The sequence below is a fragment of the Caretta caretta genome, chromosome 5 (assembly GCF_965140235.1).
Source record: "Caretta caretta isolate rCarCar2 chromosome 5, rCarCar1.hap1, whole genome shotgun sequence".
Lineage (NCBI taxonomy): Eukaryota > Metazoa > Chordata > Testudines > Cheloniidae > Caretta > Caretta caretta.
In genome coordinates, this window is record NC_134210.1 from 1750379 (window position 1) to 1770549 (window position 20171).

At 62.0% G+C, this 20171-nt stretch overlaps 1 protein-coding gene and 1 long non-coding RNA gene across 7 annotated transcripts in view; one reads left to right on the plus strand and one right to left on the minus strand.

Moving 5' to 3' along the window:
- The first annotated feature begins 276 nt into the window (after window positions 1-276).
- LOC142072088 (uncharacterized) lies at window positions 277-7576 on the plus strand. Its single transcript, XR_012668341.1, has 2 exons — window positions 277-1411; window positions 6835-7576. It is a non-coding gene; the product is annotated as an uncharacterized LOC142072088 (long non-coding RNA).
- Window positions 4598-20171, minus strand: part of LOC125636687 (receptor-type tyrosine-protein phosphatase kappa) — a 91294-nt gene continuing 75720 nt past the window's right edge. For 5 of the 6 annotated variants that reach the window (XM_075128314.1, XM_075128313.1, XM_075128312.1 and 2 more), the window contains 8 exons: window positions 17799-17948; window positions 15227-15326; window positions 14637-14716; window positions 12593-12727; window positions 10693-10818; window positions 9245-9402; window positions 6248-6383; window positions 4598-5630 (listed from right to left, as the gene is read on the minus strand). In XM_075128314.1, coding sequence (XP_074984415.1) covers window positions 5556-5630; window positions 6248-6383; window positions 9245-9402; window positions 10693-10818; window positions 12593-12727; window positions 14637-14716; window positions 15227-15326; window positions 17799-17948 — 960 coding nt within the window. In that variant the 3' untranslated portion in view covers window positions 4598-5555. Of the gene's footprint in view, window positions 5631-6247; window positions 6384-9244; window positions 9403-10692; window positions 10819-12592; window positions 12728-14636; window positions 14717-15226; window positions 15327-17798; window positions 17949-20171 lie in introns of those variants that run through there. The other variant, XM_075128315.1, reaches the window with a different exon arrangement.

Below are 20171 nucleotides of genomic sequence, written 5' to 3' on the forward strand. Positions count from 1 at the left end.
TTGAGACGGTTTTCCTGTGGTCCAATAAACCTTCCGTTTTACTGGCTGGCTGAGAGTCTCAGTGAATCCCAGGAGGAGGGGTGCAGGGCCTGGACTCCCCCACACTCCGTGACAGCCATTCTCTGTGTCCAGACCCCTGCACACACCTGCCCTCTAGGGCTCTGCAAGGATCATACACCCTTATCCCACCACCTAGATGCTTAAGAACTGCCTAGGGGAAACTGAGGCACCCCCACAATATTCGGAGGAAACATTGAGAACAGTCCTGCTTCATCACACCTCCCACCTGCCCTGGGCCGGGAGTCCAGCTCCCCATAAGGAGGGGGAGTCAGGGGAGGTTACAGCTACCCCTGAGCCATCTGGCGCTGGCCGGTGCCCTAAGGAGCAGCTCCGGAGCATGTCAGCCGCGGTGCGGCTCCGTCAGCCTGCCTGAGCTCTCCCGGCTCCTGCCCCAGGATTTAGTAACATGGGGCTCCTCGGGAGGAGCTCTTCCAGGGTCGTTCCCGCCCCTCTCCGGGGGGAGCTCTGCCAGGGGTATTCCCACCCCACACCTCTCTGGAGGGACCTTTGCCCAGCCCCGGGGCTCAGATTCCTGCCTTGGGCCAGGGTCTCCACAGCCCTCCTCCCTGAGCCCTGGCTGGTGTCGCCAGCCCGCTGCACCCAGGGTCTATCGCGGGCTCTTCCCTGAAGTTCCCTGCTCCAGGCTTCCTGAGCGTTATAACCCACAGTGCATGGTCCCCTGGCTTCGGTGCCTGGCCCCGGTGCCAGCTGGGTCTGGGTATCCTTCCCTGAACTACCTGCTTAGGGGCCAGGCCTTGGAGCAGGGCGGGCTGGCCCTGGCCTCCTCCTGCCCCGACAGGGGACAGTCTGCCCTGGTCCGCCGGATTACTGGGCGTGGGTGGTGGCTAAGGGCCAGACCCAGGCCGCAGATCCTCTGAAGACCCCTGTACCCTGCTGCATCTGGAGGGCACCTGCTGGAGCATGCCCTGGCAGCACATGGCTAACGCTGACTAGCACTTGGCCACCCTCGGCGCCTCTCTCTGGGGCAGGCGGCTGGTCGATGCTCCTGGCAGGAGCTCTGGGCGTCTCCACTGGGCCGGGAGCTGGCTGCCAGGGTCGCTGTACTCCAGGCAGCTCCTCTCCCCAGGCTTCTCCCAGTGCCACCGGTATTAGCTCCCAGGAACACCAGGGACCATGGGGAGCAGGGTGATGCCCCCCCACCCCCCCAAGGATGGGCACCAGCCACACGCTGCCACCGAATCTCGCCTCTCCTGTCTGCGTCCTGCTCCGGCCCCCTCCTGCCCGCTCAGCGCAGTGAGCGTGTTTCTGCGTCTCCCGCCCCCAGAGCTCCAGCCCCGGGACACGCCAGACGTTTACTGCACGATCCAGACGCCGGCACGTGGAGCTGCAGGTAGGACCGGCACAGCCTCTGGCTGGCATGCTGCACCCAGGGCCCCGCCTGCAGGGTCCCCAGCTGTCGGGGGTTGGGGGATGGGTGCCGACTACGACTCTGCTGGTCCCACTAAGTGCCCCAAGTCCCAGAACACCCCCCGCTGCCCCACACGTGGCAGAGACATGGCGCAGCGCCATGCTGCAAGGAGTCCCCCCTTTGGGCTCCGCGAGTGGGGCCAGGGCAGGGCGCGGCCCTGTATTTACCTGAACAGCTGTAGTGGGGAGGAGGGCTGTGCAGGTGTGAGGCTCCCCAGGAGTCCCGACCAGGGGGACTCGCTGCAGGGAGCTCCTGGGGTGACCAGGACAGGTGCCTGGTGGGAGACGCTGGCCCAGAGTCGTCTAACTTCATCCAGAGCCGTTCCGCGGTGACTCCGTGACACCCAGACCTGGCTCTGCACACGCAGCCCCCAGCACGGCTGCCTGTTGCAGAGCAGCGCCAGGACCCCGCTCCCCTCGGCACCGTTGGCAGAGCAGCCGGGGCCCACCCCGGGGATCGGAGGATGAACAGAGGCCCCTGAGCTCCAGGGGATGGGGAGGTTCTGCTCGCCCTGAAGGGCCCACAGCTCAGTGCTGGTGCTTCCTCACGCCAGGCCGGGCGCCGAGGAACACGTCTGAGTAAAGAGAGGAAATGCAGGAGCTGAGGGATCTGGGAAGGGGCTACGGGGCCTTTCCCCTCCAGGGCGCTGGCCCCAGCTGTGTGCCCACTTCCTCACCAGCCAGCCCCTTGCGCCACTGTACACCCAGTGCAGAGGGGCAGGAAACGCTGCCACATCCCCGGGCCCAGGTGGTGCCGAAGCAGGCCCCAGGCCCTGTTTGCTGGAGCCAGCCCGTGGGGAAGGGCTGCTGCCCTTGCAGCAGGAGGTCCCAGCTCCGGCTGGGCAGTTCCCGCCCCTGCCAGCAGCAATGACCGTGTCTGGCCGTCTGCTGCAGTGTCATGCTGCCGAGCGCGAGAGGCCGGCCTCTCGTGTGGCTGCACCCAGGCTACGGCGCCCGGTGCAGGGACCGGCTACTGGGGCGAGCTGGGGGCAGTCAGGAGAAGCAGCGAGATGCCCGGGGAGCTGGAGCGATGGCTAACGGAGTGAGAGGGACCCAGCGTGTGCGAAGGGGAGGTGTCAGAACCGCTACCGCTGCCCGTCTGGCTGGCCGTAGCGACGACGCTTGCCAGCAAACCCCCCCCCGCCCCCATGCACGACCCAAACCCTTCGCTGCCCCTGGAGCTCGAGCCCATGAGGTTCCACAGGCCCATCCCGCCAGGCGGGCGTCTCGCGTGGGAGCGTTGACTGCGCTAAGGTTCAAACACACCGTTCCCTGGTCCCGTCTGGGGATCCCCCAGCTGTGAGCTCCTCCCTCCACAGCTTCCATAAGTCACTTGTGGGGCAGCCTCCCGTCTCTCTTGGGCCAGCTCCTGAGCAGCCCTGCCGGCCCCAGGCAAGGCTAACTGCCCCTTTTCCTGGGCCGGGTGCCCTGTTGTCTCCCGTGCGCGAACACGGGGCCAGGACTGCGCATGGGAGCTGTGGGCGTTAACCCAACTAGCAAGAGCTTGCTATGAGACCCAGAAAAGTGAATGTCAAATGGGGCAAATCCCCGTTACCCCAAGAAATCCAACGCCCCCCCCTTCACTCAACCCCTGCGTCGGGCTGTCTTGTGAATCAGCGCTCCAGCACTCCCTCTGGCTCGGCTCTTGGTCCTCCCCCGTCCTGTGTGCCCCCCGGGGAGTGTGAAATTAAAGGTACTGGATGTAATTGGGGTAGGAATGTGACGAAGTGGGACTGTTCTTAATGTTTCCTCTGAATAGTGTGGGGGTGCCTCAGTTTCCCCTAGGCAGTTCTTAAGTATCTAGGGGGTGGGGTAAGGGTGTATGATCATTGCAGAGCCCTAGAGGGCAGGTGTGTGCAGGAGTCTGGACACAGAGAATGGCCGACACCCTGTTTCCTGGCAACTGATGGCCTGGGCCCTTCCCCCCTGCAAGGTGAGAGCTAAAGGGTTGGAGAACAAAGGAATCAGGTGACCTCCTGGCCCGGGAAAGGAACAAAGCCCAGAGGGGGAGGGGCTGGAGGGGGTTTTCAGTTTGGGGCTAGCTGGGACATGGAGTGAAGTGCAGACAGGGTTGTCTGGCTCACTGCCCCCCAAAATGGACCCAGCTGAGGGGTCCCGTTCTCTGCACCTGCAAGCTCTGTGTTAGACCATGTTCCTGTCGTCTAATAAACCTTCTGTTTTACTGGCTGGCTGAGAGTCACGTCTGACTGCGAAGTTGGGGGGCAGGACCCTCTGGCTTCCCCAGGAGCCCCGCCTGAGCGGACTCGCTGGGGGGAAGCGCACGGAGGGGCAGAGGATGCTGAATGCTCCGAGGTCAGACCCAGGAAGGTGGAAGCTGTGTGAGCTGTGTGTCCTGAAGACAGGCTGCTCACAGAAAGGCGACTACCCCAGAGTCCTGACTGGCTTCATGGGGAGCAGTTCCAGAGCATCGCCCAGGGACTCCGTGACAAGGAACTAGAGGGGATCTGTGTCTGGTGTCTCGCGCAGCGATTGGTGCACAAGAGCAGAGGTAGGAATTGTTCGGCACCCGAGGGGAAAAAACAATTACCTGGGTCTAGAAGGGACCTTCTGGCTCACTGAGCATCGAAGAATCTCAGCACCGAACCAGGGTGGAACTTTGGAGCATTAAAAGACACTGCTGAAAAGGGGGGTCCCAGGTGCTGGTCTGGTGAATTCTGACCCACAGCCCAGGGAAGGAGCTGACCCTCCCGGCAACAAGACACAGCGAGGAGAGTCGTTACCCACCGACACCTTCCACTGCACCCACGCGAAGCAGCAGAGAACCCGTGCACTGAAAGCTGCACGCCAGCTGGTCAGTGCCCAGTGCAGAGCTGCCTCCTCCCGGCCCGGAGACAGGCTAGAGCCCTGCTGGCACTAGGCAGATCTCTGAGCTTTGCTGACGCCCTGCAGGGAGCCTCTCCCCTGCCCCAGCTCACAGGCCAAAGGACGGGTGATGAGATTTCAGGTCAGAACTTGGATTTCTCTGGCTTGTTCCTAGCAATAACTGAAGGTTCACTTGTTCAGGCGACACTTTAGCGAGATCCCAAGCTGGATGTCGCTAAAGCCAGGTGTGGGCTCGCCCTGTAAGCCCAGGAAACGTGGCGCAAGAGAGCTTTAAACTGAGCTTTAATCGGCTGCTTTTGATGTTTAAACTTGTCCCATTTATACCAAGTTGTTCAAATGGCAGCGCCCAGCCTCTGGGCAGTGCCTGAAGGCAAGTGCAACCTTAGTCCCTAGCGCGGCCTGGAAGCGTATTAATGCGTCTGAGCTTTGACAGAATTGATAACTAAGGACAATGAGGCAAGAAACAGGGCTCTGGGGGACTGGGTTTTCCTTGGAACAGCTGCTGCCCCAGCACTGGACCGTGTTCCTTGCTTACAAGACGACAGGCTGGGCTACACCCACAATGTGGGTTGAACTGAGGTGAAGCTGGCAAAGCGAGGGCACCGTTCCACAAGGCAGCAGATCGGTGTGTGTTGCTGGTGTCCAGGAGACACGGGATCAGGCCTGTGAGTGTAACAGGGCAGGGTGTGTGAATTACCAGCCTGCAGAGGGAAAGCACAGGGCTCGCGGAGCCCAGAGTGGAGTGCTCGTGTTGACAGCAGCCGGGACTTTGGGAGAGTTTTCCTGGTGGGCATGGCCAGGGCTCCCTCCCACTGTGAGCAGTGGTACTGATTCCCCCCGGACACCTTGGCTACCCCTGAGAAGTCACAATGCACACGCACTCTGGCTCCAGGTAAGTTACCACCCAAGTCCCTGGCTGGACAAAGTCTGGGATAACAGATTCAGAGCATCCAACCCACTCCCTGGAAATGAGCCCCAGAGGAAACCGTCTGCTTCAGCCAGCAGCATGGGCTCCAGGGTACGGCGTGTCAGGAGTCCAGAGCGTCCCAGCCGGCACCACTAGGGCCCTTCTCATCTCTGCCAGTTTCCATGGCCCTGGCTCGCTCCCCAGGACACGGGCTTCTGCCCGGGCACAGAGCAGTACAGAGGTGCCACGAGAAGCAGCAGCAGCAGAAGGTTGCGACTCGAGAAGGTCCCGACTCGAGAAGGTCCCTCGCTCGCCTCTATTTGAAATTCCCATAGATTTTGAATGAGTCCAGGTAGCTCAGGGCTAACTCGTAGCAGAATGTGTATTGTTCCTGGGGAGAGAAGGCTGCACGTCAGCACCCCAGGTGACAGGCCCAGACCCACCCGCACATGCCCCTGCTCTCGCTCCTCGCTGTGCAGGGCTGGCTGCGGGTCTCGCAGCTCCTAGTGACCCATGCTCAGGTGTGTCCCCCCAGCCAGATCTAGGGTCAGAAACCCAGCCTCCATCAGGAGCCCGGTCCCCAGCCGCAGCCTCCCTGAGCCAGCCGCGGCAGGAGCCCGGCCCCCAGCCGCAGCCTCCCCAAGCCTGAGCCTGCAGGAGCTCCCACTCCTGCCGTGCTGTCTTGGCTCTAACAGAGCCCATCACCGTAGCCTCTGACGTGAAGCACAATCCCAAGAGGCCGCAGGTCTCTCTCCCCCCGCCACGCCGAGGCAGCTGGGGCTGGGGTTTGTTTCCCGCTCTGGGAGCTCTGGAATCAGCCTGGGCCCAAGGAGCCGGGGAGGGAGCGACTGAGAGCAGCGCACGGGACGCCAGGGGCGGCAGGACTGTTGATTGTGTGACTGTCCCCAGGTCGATTGGGGAGTCCCTGGGGCTGCCTGAGCTGTGGCTCCTGGCCTTGGGGCTGGCAGCAGGAGCACCGGCCTCTCTGGGCCAGGCTGGGGCACTTACCACGTCCTTGATCATCTGCCGTCGCCGGCGCTTCAGCATTCTCACCGCCTGCGAGACGTCCAGCAGCCCCTCACTGCGGATCTGCTCGCACAGGAAGGTGGCGGCACAGAAGAGCCCGCAGCGGCTGGCACCGTCCCTGCGGGGGAGAAGGGAAGTGCAGATCGGTGCAGGCCAGGAGTCGCCCAATGGCATCGAGCTGGCAGTGGCCAGACTTGTGGCTGTTCTACGTGGCTGGTGCACCAGGGAGCTGCAGCCCGGGCTGTGGCTGGGGCGGGGCAGCCTGGGCTGCCACGTCTCGGACAGGGGTGCCCGGTCTGCATGCTCCCGCCAGCCAGCCAGCCAGGGGGCTCGCAGAAGGCAGCCCTGGGCACTGTGCTGGGTGGTTTGGGTGCGAGTCCTAGGGGCGGGAGCAGAGATGGGTCTGCTGTAGAGAGGCCATTCCAGCTGACGAGGACCTGGAAGCTCAAGGGTCTATCAACTATAAGGAGGATCTGAATGAATTCTCCCCTGACAGATGGCTGGGGGTGGGTGTGGGGGAGAGACCTCAGGACCAGACTGTATTTACATGAACACCCTACTCTTCCTAGGTATCCAGCTGTGATGTTATTGACATGAATCGTGGCCGTATAGATCATTGTTGCAACCAAGGTCCTGTCGTGGCACCAAATCTTGTACAAAGGAGGTCAAGTAAGGTGTCTAAGACACGGTTATGGTTTGCTGGTTATGATTATGCTATCTGGGTGCAGGTATCATTTTTGTATTTAAAGTTATAAGTATTGGCTCTGTACTGTCTGTATTTCAAACTTGTGCTGTGCTTCTGGGGGACAGCCCAGATAGTTTGGTGTCAGCTCTGCCTAGCCTGCTGGATGGCCCATTAGGGACCATCAGCTACACACCTGACCCATTGAGAGAAGGCAGACACGCCCTGCGACTCAGCAAGGCATGCAGGGACCTGCCGATGGACAGAACTCTGAGGCTTTCAAGCCATGTGCTGGGCAGCTTGTGTTTGGAACAAAGGAAGCATAGGCCGCATGGCAAGAGACTATAAAAGGCAGCTGCATCTTCTCCATTTTGTCTTCAGTCCTGCTTCTTACCTCTGGAGGGACTTTGCTACAAACTGAAACTCTGAACAAAGGACTGAATGACCCATCCCAGCTGTGGGTGTTCTCCAGAGACTTGATTTGAACCTGAAGTTTATTCCTTCCCTGCTACAAGCCTGAACCAAGAACTTTGCCATTATTGTATGTCATTGATTCCGTTTAGCCAATTCTAGCTCTCATCTATATTTCTTTCTTTTTATGAATAAACCTTTAGATTTTAGATTCTAAAGGATTGGCAACAGTGTGATTTGTGGGTAAGATCTGACTTGTATATTGACCTGGGTCTGGGGCTTGGTCCTTTGGGATCCTTTTTTCTTTTACTGGGGTGTTGGTTTTCATAATCATTCATCCCCATACGAAGTGGTGCTGGTGATGATACTGGGGAACTGGAGTGTCTAAGGGAATTGCTTGTGTGACTTTTGCTTAGCCGGTGGGGTAAAACTGAAGTCCGCTCTGTTTGGCTGGTTTGGTGTACCTTAGAGGTGGAGAAACCCCAGCCTTGGGCTATAACTGCCCTGCTCCAAGCAATTTGTCCTGAATTGATACTCTCAGTAGTGTCCCGCCAAAGGCCGCATCGTTACACTGGCAGACAGAGGTATGTTGCTCAAAGTGATCAACGATGGCTTTTGTTGGGTTACAAATCACTTTAGTACTGAATGCAGCAGGAGTGAAATGCTGTTATCCATGTTGTTGTCTTTATTGTATGAGTAAAGGGGAGCAGGGCTGTGCTCAGCCTGCCCCAAATGAGGAGGTCGCCCTCAGCTGAAAGGACCTTGTTAAGCCAGGGGCTCGAATGCCAGATCCCCATGAAAGTAAGAGGGGTGGGCACATGTGTCCCAGCCAGGGGGGGTTGGATTCTCCCTAAAGGTCCCTGGACTGGTTTAACCTGTTCCCTCCATTGTTCAAAGAATAGAGCTAAATAGGCTTTGCTAGGCGCCTCTTTGTTCTGTTAAATGCCCAGTCAGAGCTGGAACGGGTTGCAGTAGGACTGTGTTTCTGCCCTGCCTGCTAAGAGCTAAAACCACTGAGAGCTGGAATCCCTTGAGATGGGGCAGCCTGCACAGAGCTGGCAATCACTCAGAGATGGATGTGCCAAGGTCACAGCCGAGAGGCAGGTGTCAGCAGAAGGCGACTGACAGTCAGCTGGTGACCGAGTGGCTGGTGCAGTGGTGAGCAGAACGAGCAGCTGGCAGGGCAGCCAACTAGAGCATGTGCTCAGAGGCCAGAGCAAGCCAGATGCCTTCTCCCCCAGGTAGGAGGGGAACTCACACAGCTGCGCCTCTGAACCCTGGGTCCTCACTGACCCAGGACAACCCTTGTAAATGGGGTGTGGTGAGGGAGCAGAGGGGGGCATAGAAAGGGAACTGTTGGTTGTAGATCTCAAAAACATGAAGCGGAAGCTCTGCCCCACACACTCTGGGTGGGCGTCCTGCTCACAGTTTATGTTTATGAATCTTGTTTGTGGCATTTTCCCTAATTAATGTCGGGTGACCTCCCTCCTTTCTTTAAAAGTTTCTTTGCTACACTCAGACTCTGTGCTTGTGAGAGGGGAAGTTTTGCCTCTCAGAGGCGCCTGGGGTGGGGTGTAATTGTCCCAGGTCACTGCGTGGGGGCTCGAGCCGGTTCTGTGTTGTATCGATGGAAAGGAACCCCCAGGTATTGAACCCAGCCCTGGTTATGGTTGCTGCCAGCTGCACCTGGCAGAAGGGTTCCACAGCCATCGACGGTCCCAGTCTATGCCAGCCTCCACCCGGGAGAGTCCGTGCCAAGCGCCCGCTGTGTTGAGCCACCTCCTGCTGCAGGGCTTGGGAGTGAGCTCCTGCTATGCTCGCCGACTCCGCACCGGGCAGAGCCAGCCTGTCGCACCAGGGCTGCCTGGCCCAGAGCCCTCACTCACCAGCAAGTGACGAGAACGTGGCTGTCCTGGCTTGTCCGCTGGCTCCGCTCCACCTCCCCCAGCAAGCTGATGATGGTGGCAGGGCATGGGGGGAGTCGCTGCTGCATGGGCCAGTCGTCTACTTGCCAGAACCTGATCTCCAGCGCGGCCTTCTTGGGCTAGTGAGGAGACAGGTGAGGAGGGGAGGAACCGCAGCAGAGTCAGCCTCGGGCAGAAAGGAAAGCCTCACAGTGAGGCTGGTGGGAAATTCAGGGAAGGCTAATGGGCAGAAAGGGGGCAGCCCCAGAGAGGGGAGGGGGCTACATGCCAACAGACCTTTCCACAAGCTCAGCCATTGGCCCCCCAGCCCGAGGACGAGCTATGGGACTGGGACAGGGCCTAAGTCGTGTCAGACCCTCATGCAAACCTGGGGGAGCGACCTTCCCAATGGTGACAGCCTGCGTCTCTGAACAGCCTGGCTCCGGCCCACCACAGAGCCACAAACCAGACTCCAGGAAATGTGGGGCTGGAAGGGACCTTGAGAGGCCGCCAAGTCCAGTCCCCTGCGCTGAGGCAGGGCCGAGTTACCCTAGACCATCCCTGAGAGGGGTTTATCCGACCTGGCCTAGGACCTTCCAGTGACGGGATCCCACAACCTCTCTTGGGAGCCTCTTCCAGAGCTTAACTACCCTGAGAGTCCGAAAGATTTTCCTAATAGCTAATGGACAGCTCCCTTGCTGCAGATCACGCCCATCACTTCCTGTCCTACCTCCAGTGGCCATGGAGAACAATTCATCCCCATCCTCTGTATAACAGCCCATAGCATTTGAAAACTGTTCTCAGGTCCCCCCAGTTTTCTTTCCCCAGCCCTGAACATGCCCAGTTATTCGAATCTTCCCGCACCGGTCAGGTTTTCTCAACTGTCTCTCATGTGTGTTGCTCTCCTCTGGCCTCCCTCCAGCTTGCCCCCCCCCCCCCGCTTTCCCAAAGCGTGGGGTGCCCAGACTTGGGCACAGGACTGCAGCCGTGGCCTCCCCTGGCCGAGTAGAGCAGGACAGCTGGAAGTTACGATACTGTCTGTGGGCCCTGCCTTCTCTCCAGCCTGGCTGCTGGGCTGCCCTTCGCAGAGGACGGTTCTGAAAGGCGGGACTCACCAACACCTTCCCCGCCCAGTCCCATCCTCTGAGGGGCAGTGATCGCTCTCTAGGCAGGCGAGGGCCCAGCCCTGCTCCGAGGGTCCCACCTGGAGTCCCCCAGGGCCCCGGCCATGCGAGGCTCACCCTCTCAGGGCAGCGATAGTGTCTCTGATCTCGGTGGTCGGATCAGTAGCTAGCCCTGAAACTCAGCTCTGAGCTGGGTCTCCATTGACCTGGGAGCCCTGCTTGGCCACCTCGGGCTCTTCCGGGGACCAGGGCCCTGAGGGCTGATCTCAGAGGAAGACCCAGGACCATCCCAGGGGCAGGGCCTACCTGTTGCCTGTTGGTTACAGCGAGTGTGCGGATGGTGAAGCCAGCTCCTGGCTCCTCTGAGATCAGCTCGACGTGGAAACGGCCGTAAGAGGCCTCTCCGTGCACAGGCCAGAACGCCAGGTATGTCTGGGGAGTGAACACACGGACCTGCTCACAGACATGTGCTCACGGGGCACGCACGGACCATGTACACGCCGGCACACAGAGCAGTGTTCTGATGCACAAAGCATCCCCCACCCCCACATGTGCCCACAGCCTGGCCCGGCCAGAGACAGGGCACACACAGCCTGGTGTCCTCACGCATGTACACTCAGACAGCTGCAGGAACCACTGGCGGCTCTAGCCAGGGTCCACAGGTGCAACTGCAACCTCAGCAATCCGGCCAAGATGTGCACCACCATGGGTCCCACTCCACGGGCTGGGACCGTGCAGCTCCACTCGGGGCTGGGGACTGGCGGGCGCCCCGGGCGGGGCTCAGGTTACACAGGGCAGCGGGGAGGCGAGCCGGGCTCTTCTACGTGGCTGGCAGGCCGGGGAGCTGCAGCACGGGCTATGGATGGCGGGGGAGCCTGGGCTGCCACACCTCCATGCCAGGCACCCTGCCGGCAGGGGGGAGCAGAGCGGGAGGTAGCACAGCGCCCCCTCTGAAGTGGGAGGCTGCAGCCACCCGACACGCATAGACACACGGCGTATCCCCATCTCTCTGCAGACGGTGCCAGTGTGTGATGGTGAGAGGGGAGTAAGCAACAGAGCCCCAGAGCCAGACAGACAGACAGACACCATCCCCCATCCCCAACCCCACTCCACACACCACTGCCCCCGCCCTCCCGGAAGCACCCAAGCATCCCTGGCACCCTCCGTTGCCTAGCCTGGATCTGTCCCACCGGGAGTCAGAAAGGCAGCTCTGGAGGCTACAGTGTGGGCAGACAGCCCCACAGCAGGGAGGGAAACCCCGTCACTGTGGTGAGGAAGGGAGGTGGGGGTTCTCCTTCAAGCTCCAGCAACTAAGCTGCTCGGATCAGGACCCCTTGTAACAAAGTGGGACTGTTCTTAATGTGTCCTCTGAATACTGTAGGGGTGCCTCAGTTTCCCCTATGCAGTTCTTAAGTCTCTAGGTGGTGGGATAAGGGGGTGAAATTGTTGCAGAGCAAAGGGCCAGGGTACATAAATGTCCGACACTCTGTCTCCTGGCAACTGATGGCCTGGGCCCTTCCCCCCTGCAAGGTGAGAGCTAAAGGGCTGGAGAACAAAGGAATCAGGTGACCTCCTGGCCCGGGAAAGGGACAAAGCCCAGAGGAGGAGGGGCTGGAGGGTGAGTCAGTTTGGGTCTGGCTGGGGATGTGGAGTGAAGTGCAGACATGTTTGTCTTGCTCACTGCCCCCAAAATGGACCCAGCTGAGGGGTCCTGTTCTCTGCACCTACAAGCTCTGTTTTAGACCATGTTCCTGTCATCTAATAAACCTTCTGTTTTACTGGCTGGCTGAGAGTCCCGTCTGACTGCGGAGTTGGGGGGCAGGACCCTCTGGCTTCCCCAGGACCCCGCCTGGGCGGACTCGCTGTGGGAAGCGCACGGAGGGGCAGAGGAGGCTGAATGCTCCGAGGTCAGACCCAGGAAGGTGGAGCCGGGGGAGCTGTGTGTCCTGCAGACAGGTGGCTCCCCGAGAGGAGACTTCCCCGGAGTCCTGCCTGGCTTCGTAGGGAGCAGTTCCAGAGCATCGCCCGGGGACGCCGTGACACCCCTCCAACCCCCGTTTGTGCTACGAGCCCTCAGCTGGCTACCCCGACCCTCAGCAGGGTGTGCCAGGGCCCTGCTCCGAGATGCTCATGCCCCAGGGCTGGCAGAGCCCGGAGGAGGCCCCGTGTGTGCAGGGGAGATCACAGCAGGGCGCACAGGGCTGACCTGGTCCAACTCCTCGATGCGGTTCAGCATGACCAGCGCGGTGCAGGTGTAGTCCCAGAGCAGGGCCCAGAAATCCACCAGCGTTTCCCTGAGCGGTAGCTGGGTGACGATGACGTTGTCTTCTTCCGCGTAGGTCTGCAAGACAGACAGACCAAGTGGGAGCCACCAGCCAACTCCCCTGCTTCAGGCACTACCCAGAGCCTTCACCCCTCCAGCCATGCTGCTGGTCCCAGCCCTGCCATGGAGGGGACTGGCCAGGGGCTCTGCCGAGAGGAAGCGTGACCCAAACCCAGGAACACACAGGCTGCCATGCTGCCCCGGACCATCTCCCCCCAGCCCAAGGGGGCCAGCCCAGCTTCAGGCTCTGAGTCCCTCCTGCCCCCAGCCAGAGCCGCCAGGGTCCCCAGCCCAGACACAACGACAGGGCTCACGCTGTGGGGCAGGGCCGCTCAAGGAAGCCAAGGGCAAAGGGGTGGATGCGGCACAGCTGGGCTGGGGGAGGGAAAGGGGGAGGGGATGCAGCAGCTGGGCTGGGGGAGGGGAAGGGGGAGGGGATGCGGCACAGCTGGGCTGGGGGAAGGGAAAGGGGGAGGGGATGCGGCACAGCTGGGCTGGGGGAGGGGAAGGGGGAGGGGATGAGGCACAGCTGGGCTGGGGGAGGGGAAAGGGGGAGGGGATGAGGCACAGCTGGGCTGGGGGAGGGGAAAGGGGGAGGGGATGCGGCACAGCTGGGCTGGGGGAGGGGAAAGGGGGAGGGGATGCAGCAGCTGGGCTGGGGGAGGGGAAGGGGGAGGGGATGCGGCACAGCTGGGCTGGGGGAGGGGAAAGGGGGAGGGGATGAGGCACAGCTGGGCTGGGAGAGGGGAAAGGGGGAGGGGATGCGGCACAGCTGGGCTGGGGGAGGGAAAGGGGGAGGGGATGCGGCACAGCTGGGCTGGGGGAGGGGAAAGGCGGAGGGGATGCAGCAGCTGGGCTGGGAATGGAAAGGGGGAGGGGATGCGGCACAGCTGGGCTGGGGGAAGGGAAAGGGGGAGGGGATGCGGCACAGCTGGGCTGGGGAAGGGAAAGGGGGAGGGGATGCAGCAGCTGGGCTGGGAAGGGAAAGGGGGAGGGGATGCGGCACAGCTGGGCTGGGGGAAGGGAAAGGGGGAGGGGATGCGGCACAGCTGGGCTGGGGGAAGGGAAAGGGGGAGGGGATGCGGCACAGCTGGGCTGGGAGAGGGGAAAGGGGGAGGGGATGCGGCACAGCTGGGCTGGGGGAGGGGATGCGGCACAGCTGGGCTGGGGGAGGGGAAAGGGGGAGGGGATGCGGCACAGCTGGGCTGGGGGAGGGGAAGGGGGAGCGGATGCGGCAGAGCTGGGCTGGGGGAGGGGAAAGGGGGAGGGGATGCGGCACAGCTGGGCTGGGGGAGGGGATGCGGCACAGCTGGGCTGGGGAGGGGAAGGGGGAGGGGATGCGGCACAGCTGGGCTGGGGGAGGGGAAGGGGGAGGGGATGCGGCACAGCTGGGCTGGGGGAGGGGAAGAGGGAGGGGATGCGGCACAGCTGGGCTGGGGGAGGGGAAGGGGGAGGGATGCGGCACAGCTGGGCTGGGGGAGGGGAAGGGGGAGGGGATGCGGCACAGCTGGGCTGGGGGAGGGGAAGGGGAGGGGATGCGGCACAGCTGGGCTGGGGGAGGGGAAGGGGGAGGGGATGCGGCACAGCTGGGCTGGGGGAGGGGAAGAGGGAGGGGATGCGGCACAGCTGGGCTGGGGGAGGGGAAGGGGGAGGGGATGCGGCACAGCTGGGCTGGGGGAGGGGATGCGGCACAGCTGGGCTGGGGGAGGGGAAGGGGGAGGGGATGCGGTGCAGGGGACTGAAGCTGATCCGTGGGGACCATCTCCTGGTGCCGAGGCCGGTGTGTGGGGGAGTCCCAAGGGAAGACTGGTGCTCGGCAGCCCCAACGGGTACAGGTGGTGCCCTGGCACACAGTCTTAAGGGCTGGGGCTGGGGAGCTCCGGGGGCTCGCTGCTCGCGCCCACGCTCGGGCCAGACGGAGCCTTACGCCAACAAAGACTGCGTTGATGTACCCGGGCGAGCCGTCCGCTTTCAGGGAGGACATCAGGATGGGGCGGCTGCAATCCGCTGGAGGGGATGGAAGGAGAGAGGGCGTGTCTGAGCCAGGCGGTCTGCACACAGGCACCTCACCCAGGCGGGAGCCCCCGGCGTGGGCCGAGAAGCACCGTGTGCAGCTGCGCCCAGCCCCCCAAAGCTCACAGGGCCTGTGCCTGGGGCCTGGCCCAGCGGCGCTGCGGAGGAGCAGACCCCTTCCATTTCCAGTGTCACGGCCTCAGCGCTCGGCGCACACCGTGCAGGGGCAGGATGCTGGTGGCACGGGGCGAGGGTCCCAGCTGGTGGATGCTGGGCGGGGCTGGGCCATGAACGCAGAGATCTGGCCGGCGCCCTTGGCAGAGGACTGCCTGGGAGCTCTCCCAGCCGGGGACAGGGGCTGGGAGGGCTGAGAGGCACAGCACTCCCTGGGCTGCGAGTCTCCACAGACACCTGCCAGGGCCTCGGGAAAGCCAGGTCCCTGCGGGCTCCCGGGCCATGGTGCCCACACAGTGCCCCAGGCTAGGCCCGGCCCCACCGTGTTACCTGGCAGGATCGCCGGCTTGCGGTTCTTGGGCTGGTTTCTGGGCTGCTGGGCCTCCTTGCATGGGGAGAGCTGGAACAGTTCGGAAAACTTCTGCAAGGCCTGCAGGGCAGGAGGGTGCAGCGGCGTCAGCTCCCAGCCGTGGCTCCCTGCTCCCACCCGAGACCCGACAGCACCATGCCCACGGCCTGCCTCCACGCTGCAACTCAGCTGCCCCGGGCCTGACAGGGCGGGCTGAGGGGTCATGCCACGGAGTGGATCCCACCCAACTCTCTAGGGGCCGAGCCCTGTGGGCCAACGTGGGGCAGCAAGCATGAGGGGGACTCTGCTGTTCAACACGTCAGGAGAGGGGCTGGCAGAGTGGTCCCTCCTCACTGCACACAGCTGCCTCCCAGGCAGCCCAGAGAAGTGCAAGGCAAGTCCATCTCAGGCAGAGCTGGGTTCCGGTGCTTGGCCTGCACCAGGATCGTCAGCACCAATCCCATTGCAGGATGCTTGTAATAAGCAACAGCCTGGGATGCTGAGCCCCCGACACGTCCCACGGCCTGGGAAACGCTGCTCCCAAACGACACGGAGCTAACGACACGTCCCACAGCCCGAGAAACGCTGCTCCCAAACGACACGGAGCAACCGACACGTCCCACGGCCCGGGAAACGCTGCTCCCGGACGACACGGAGCAACCGACATGTCCCACGGCCCGGGAAACGCTGCTCCCAAACGACACGGAGCAACCGACACGTCCCACGGCCCGGGAAACGCTGCTCCCGGACGACACGGAGCAACCGACACGTCCCACGGCCCGGGAAACGCTGCTCCCGGACGACACGGAGCTACCGACACGTCCCACAGCCCGGGAAACGCTGCTCCCGGACGACACGGAGCAACCGACACGTCCCACGGCCCGGGAAACGCTGCTCCCGGACGACACGGAGCAACCGACACGTCCCACGGCCCGGGAAACGCTGCTCCCGGACGACACGGAGCAACCGACACGTCCCACGGCCCGGGAAACGCTGCTCCCGGACGACACGGAGCAACCGACACGTCCCACGGCCCGGGAAACGCTGCTCCCGGACGACACGGAGCAACCGACACGTCCCACGGCCCGGGAAACGCTGCTCCCAAACGACACGGAGAAACCGACACGTCCCACAGCCCGGGAAACGCTGCTCCCGGACGACATGGAGCAACCGACACGTCCCACGGCCTGGGAAACGCTGCTCCCGGACGACACGGAGCAACCGACACGTCCCACGGCCCGGGAAACGCTGCTCCCAGACGACACGGAGCAACCGACACGTCCCACGGACCGGGAAACGCTGCTCCCGGACGACACGGAGCAACCGACATGTCCCACGGCCCGGGAAACGCTGCTTCCGGATGACACGGAGCAACCGACACATCCCACAGCCTGGGAAACGCTGCTCCCGGACGACACGGAGCAACCGACACGTCCCACGGCCAGGGAAACGCTGCTCCCGGACGACACGGAGCAACCGACACGTCCCACAGCCTGGGAAACGCTGCTCCCAAAGGACACGGAGAAACCGACACATCCCATGGCCTGGGAAACGCTGCTCCCAGACTACACGGAGCAACCGACACGTCCCACGGCCCGGGAAACGCTGCTCCCGGACAACACAGAGCAACCGACACGTCCCACGGCCAGAGAAACGCTGCTCCCGGACGACACGGAGCAACCGACACGTCCCATGGCCCGGGAAACGCTGCTTCCGGACGACACAGAGCAACCGACACGTCCCACGGCCCGGGAAACGCTGCTTCCGGATGACACGGAGCTACCGACACGTCCCACGGCCAGGGAAACGCTGCTCCCGGACGACACGGAGCAACCGACACGTCCCACGGCCTGGGAAACGCTGCTCCCGGATGACACGGAGCAACTGACACATCCCACGGCCCGGGAAACTCTGCTTCCGGATGACACGGAGCAACTGACACGTCCCACGGCCCGGGAAACGCTGCTCCCGGACAACACGGAGCAACCGACACGTCCCACGGCCCGGGAAACGCTGCTTCCGGACGACACAGAGCAACCGACACGTCCCACGGCCTGGGAAACACTGCTTCCGGATGACACGGAGCTACCGACACGTCCCACGGCCAGGGAAACGCTGCTCCCGGACGACACGGAGCAACCGACACGTCCCACGGCCCGGGAAACTCTGCTCCCGGACGACACGGAGCAACTGACACATCCCACGGCCCGGGAAACTCTGCTTCCGGACGACACGGAGCAACTGACACGTCCCACGGCCCGGGAAACGCTGCTCCCGGACGACACGGAGCAACCGACACGTCCCACGGCCCGGGAAACGCTGCTCCCAAACGACACGGAGAAACCGACACGTCCCACAGCCCAGGAAATGCTGCTTCCGGACGACACGGAGCACTAAGGCACAAATGGGGGGTGACTTGTCCAATATCACAAAGCAAGTTCAGGGCGGCGCAGGACCGAGGAGCCCTGGCTCCCAGCCCCCTGCTTTCCTGGACCAGGGGAGAAGGCAGAGTCCCAGACCCTGGGCCAGCCCCGTGGTTCCTCCCACAGGTACCTTGAACTCCCGCGAGAACCCGTTGCTCTGCGTCTGGGCGTCGGGCTGGCGCAGGAGGCTGACGTGGCTAGGGACGCTCTCCACCAGGACCCCGGTGTTCCCGCACAGCAGCCCCTCCAGCAGCACCTCGTAGAGGAAAGTGTACTGCTCCTGGGGAGGAGAACGCAGGCGTCGGCCCCAGAGCCCAGCCCACCGCAGGGGGCCGGCGCATGGGGCCAGAAGGTGATGCCTGGTGCTGCGGGGAGCCCAGATACCATGTGCCATCAATTGCACCCTGAGGGCAGGCTGGAGACTCACCCCTACACCAGGCACGCTCGCGCCAACGGAACAGACTCTTGGCACATTTCTCTTGAGGGGGGAGAGTCCCCATTTTCTGTCCCCACCCCCAGCCCATCCTTTGGCCCCACATGGTGGAAATCCTCCCTTTGGTACCAGTGGCCTGAGCGCAGCCCCCCCGAGCCTGCCAGTGCTGCCCCAGGTGCCAGACAGACCCTACAGTGATGGGTGCCCCAGACAAAGCAGTTACAGGGATGGGTTAGTGCCCCCCTGCTCCAGCCAGGGACCAGCGACCCCCTCTGCCACATTCTCACCACCCAGGCCACATGCAGCCAGGGCGCCCTGCTCACCCTGCAGCCCCTCCGGCAGAGCGACATCATCTGGGGGACAGTCCCACCTGCAGCCGTGCCCCCTCCAGGGAGCCGTACCAGCAGAGCCGTGGGACATGCTCATCCTCATGCTCCAGAGGAAGGTGTGGGGAGCAGGGAGTGGGGATTTGACCTGGGGATGTGTCAGGGGAGTTTCATTGGCGATGGGAGACTTCCCTTGAGGGAAGAAACATGAGTCTGTAACCTGAGCCAGGAGGGGAGTTGAGGTGAGGTGACACCTTCTGCCTGGGAAACTGGACAAAGGCTGGAGGAGGAGCTGTGGGGATGCTGGGGGAGATGGCTGGAGGGGTTTCCAGTTTTGGGGGAGTTGGCTGGGGAAGAGGAGGGAGCCCCAAGGCTGGGGTCTAATCTCCTGCCCCCCAGAAGGGCCTGACTAAGGGATCCTGTTTATGCCTGCAAGCTCTGGTTTGAACTGTGTTCCTGTCGTCTCCAATAAACCTTCTGTTCTACTGGCTGGCTGAGAGTCACGGTGAATCGCAGGAAGTGGGGGTGCAGGGCCCTGAGTCCCCCTCACGCCATGACAGAAGGAGACAATCCCCCTGGATCCTGCCCTGGGTGCAGGCCCCCGTAACCCCAGCCAGGTGATCAGTTCCCTGCAGGCACATGTGTGAGGATTCCCATCCCAGGAGAACCTGTGGGAGCTGGGTACCTGCCCAGGATGCTCTCAGATCCCAGCTTGGGGGTTCCGCCAGCACCTCCGTGACTCAGACCTCTCCTCAGAGACAGGGTCCCAAAATCTAGTCTCTAGGCAGCCTCAGTGCTGGCTGCCTGCAGCTGGGCCACATGCCGCGTGGTCGGGCTGGCTTTGCAGGGCCAAATCATAGAATCATAGAATATCAGGGTTGGAAGGGACCTCAGGAGGTCATCTAGTCCAACCCCCTGCTCAAAGCAGGACCAATCCCCAACTAAATCATCCCAGCCAGAGCTTTGTCAAGCCTGACCTTAAAAACTTCTAAGGAAGGAGATTCCACCACCTCCCTAGGTAACGCATTCCAGTGTTTCACCACCCTCCTAGTGAAAAAGTTTTTCCTAATATCCAACCTAAACCTCCCGCACTGCAACTTGAGACCATTACTCCTTGTCCTGTCCTCTTCCACCACTGAGAATAGTCTAGAACCATCCTCTCTGGAACCACCTCTCAGGTAGTTGAAAGCAGCTATCAAATCCCCCCTCATTCTTCTCTTCCGCAGACTAAACAATCCCAGTTCCCTCAGCCTCTCCTCATAAGTCATGTGTTCCAGACCCCTAATCATTTTTGTTGCCCTCCACTGGACTCTCTCCAATTTATCCACATCCTTCTTGTAGTGTGGGGCCCAAAACTGGACACAGTACTCCAGATGAGGCCTCACCAATGTCGAATAGAGGGGAACGATCACGTCCCTCGATCTGCTCGCTATGCCCCTACTTATACTTCCCAAAATGCCACTGGCCTTCTTGGCAACAAAGGCACACTGCTGATTCCTATCCAGCTTCTCGTCCACTGTCACCCCTAGGTCCTTTTCCGCAGAACTGCTGCCTAGCCATTCGGTCCCTAGTCTGTAGCTGTGCAATCCATGCGGAGGGTCCCTTGTGGGGGGAGTGTGACAAAGTGGGACTGTTCTTAATGGTTCCTCTGAATAGTGTGGGGGTGCCTCAGTTTTCCCTATGCAGTTCTTAAGTATCTAGGTGGTGAGATAAGGGTGTATGATCGTTGCAGAGCCCTAGAGGG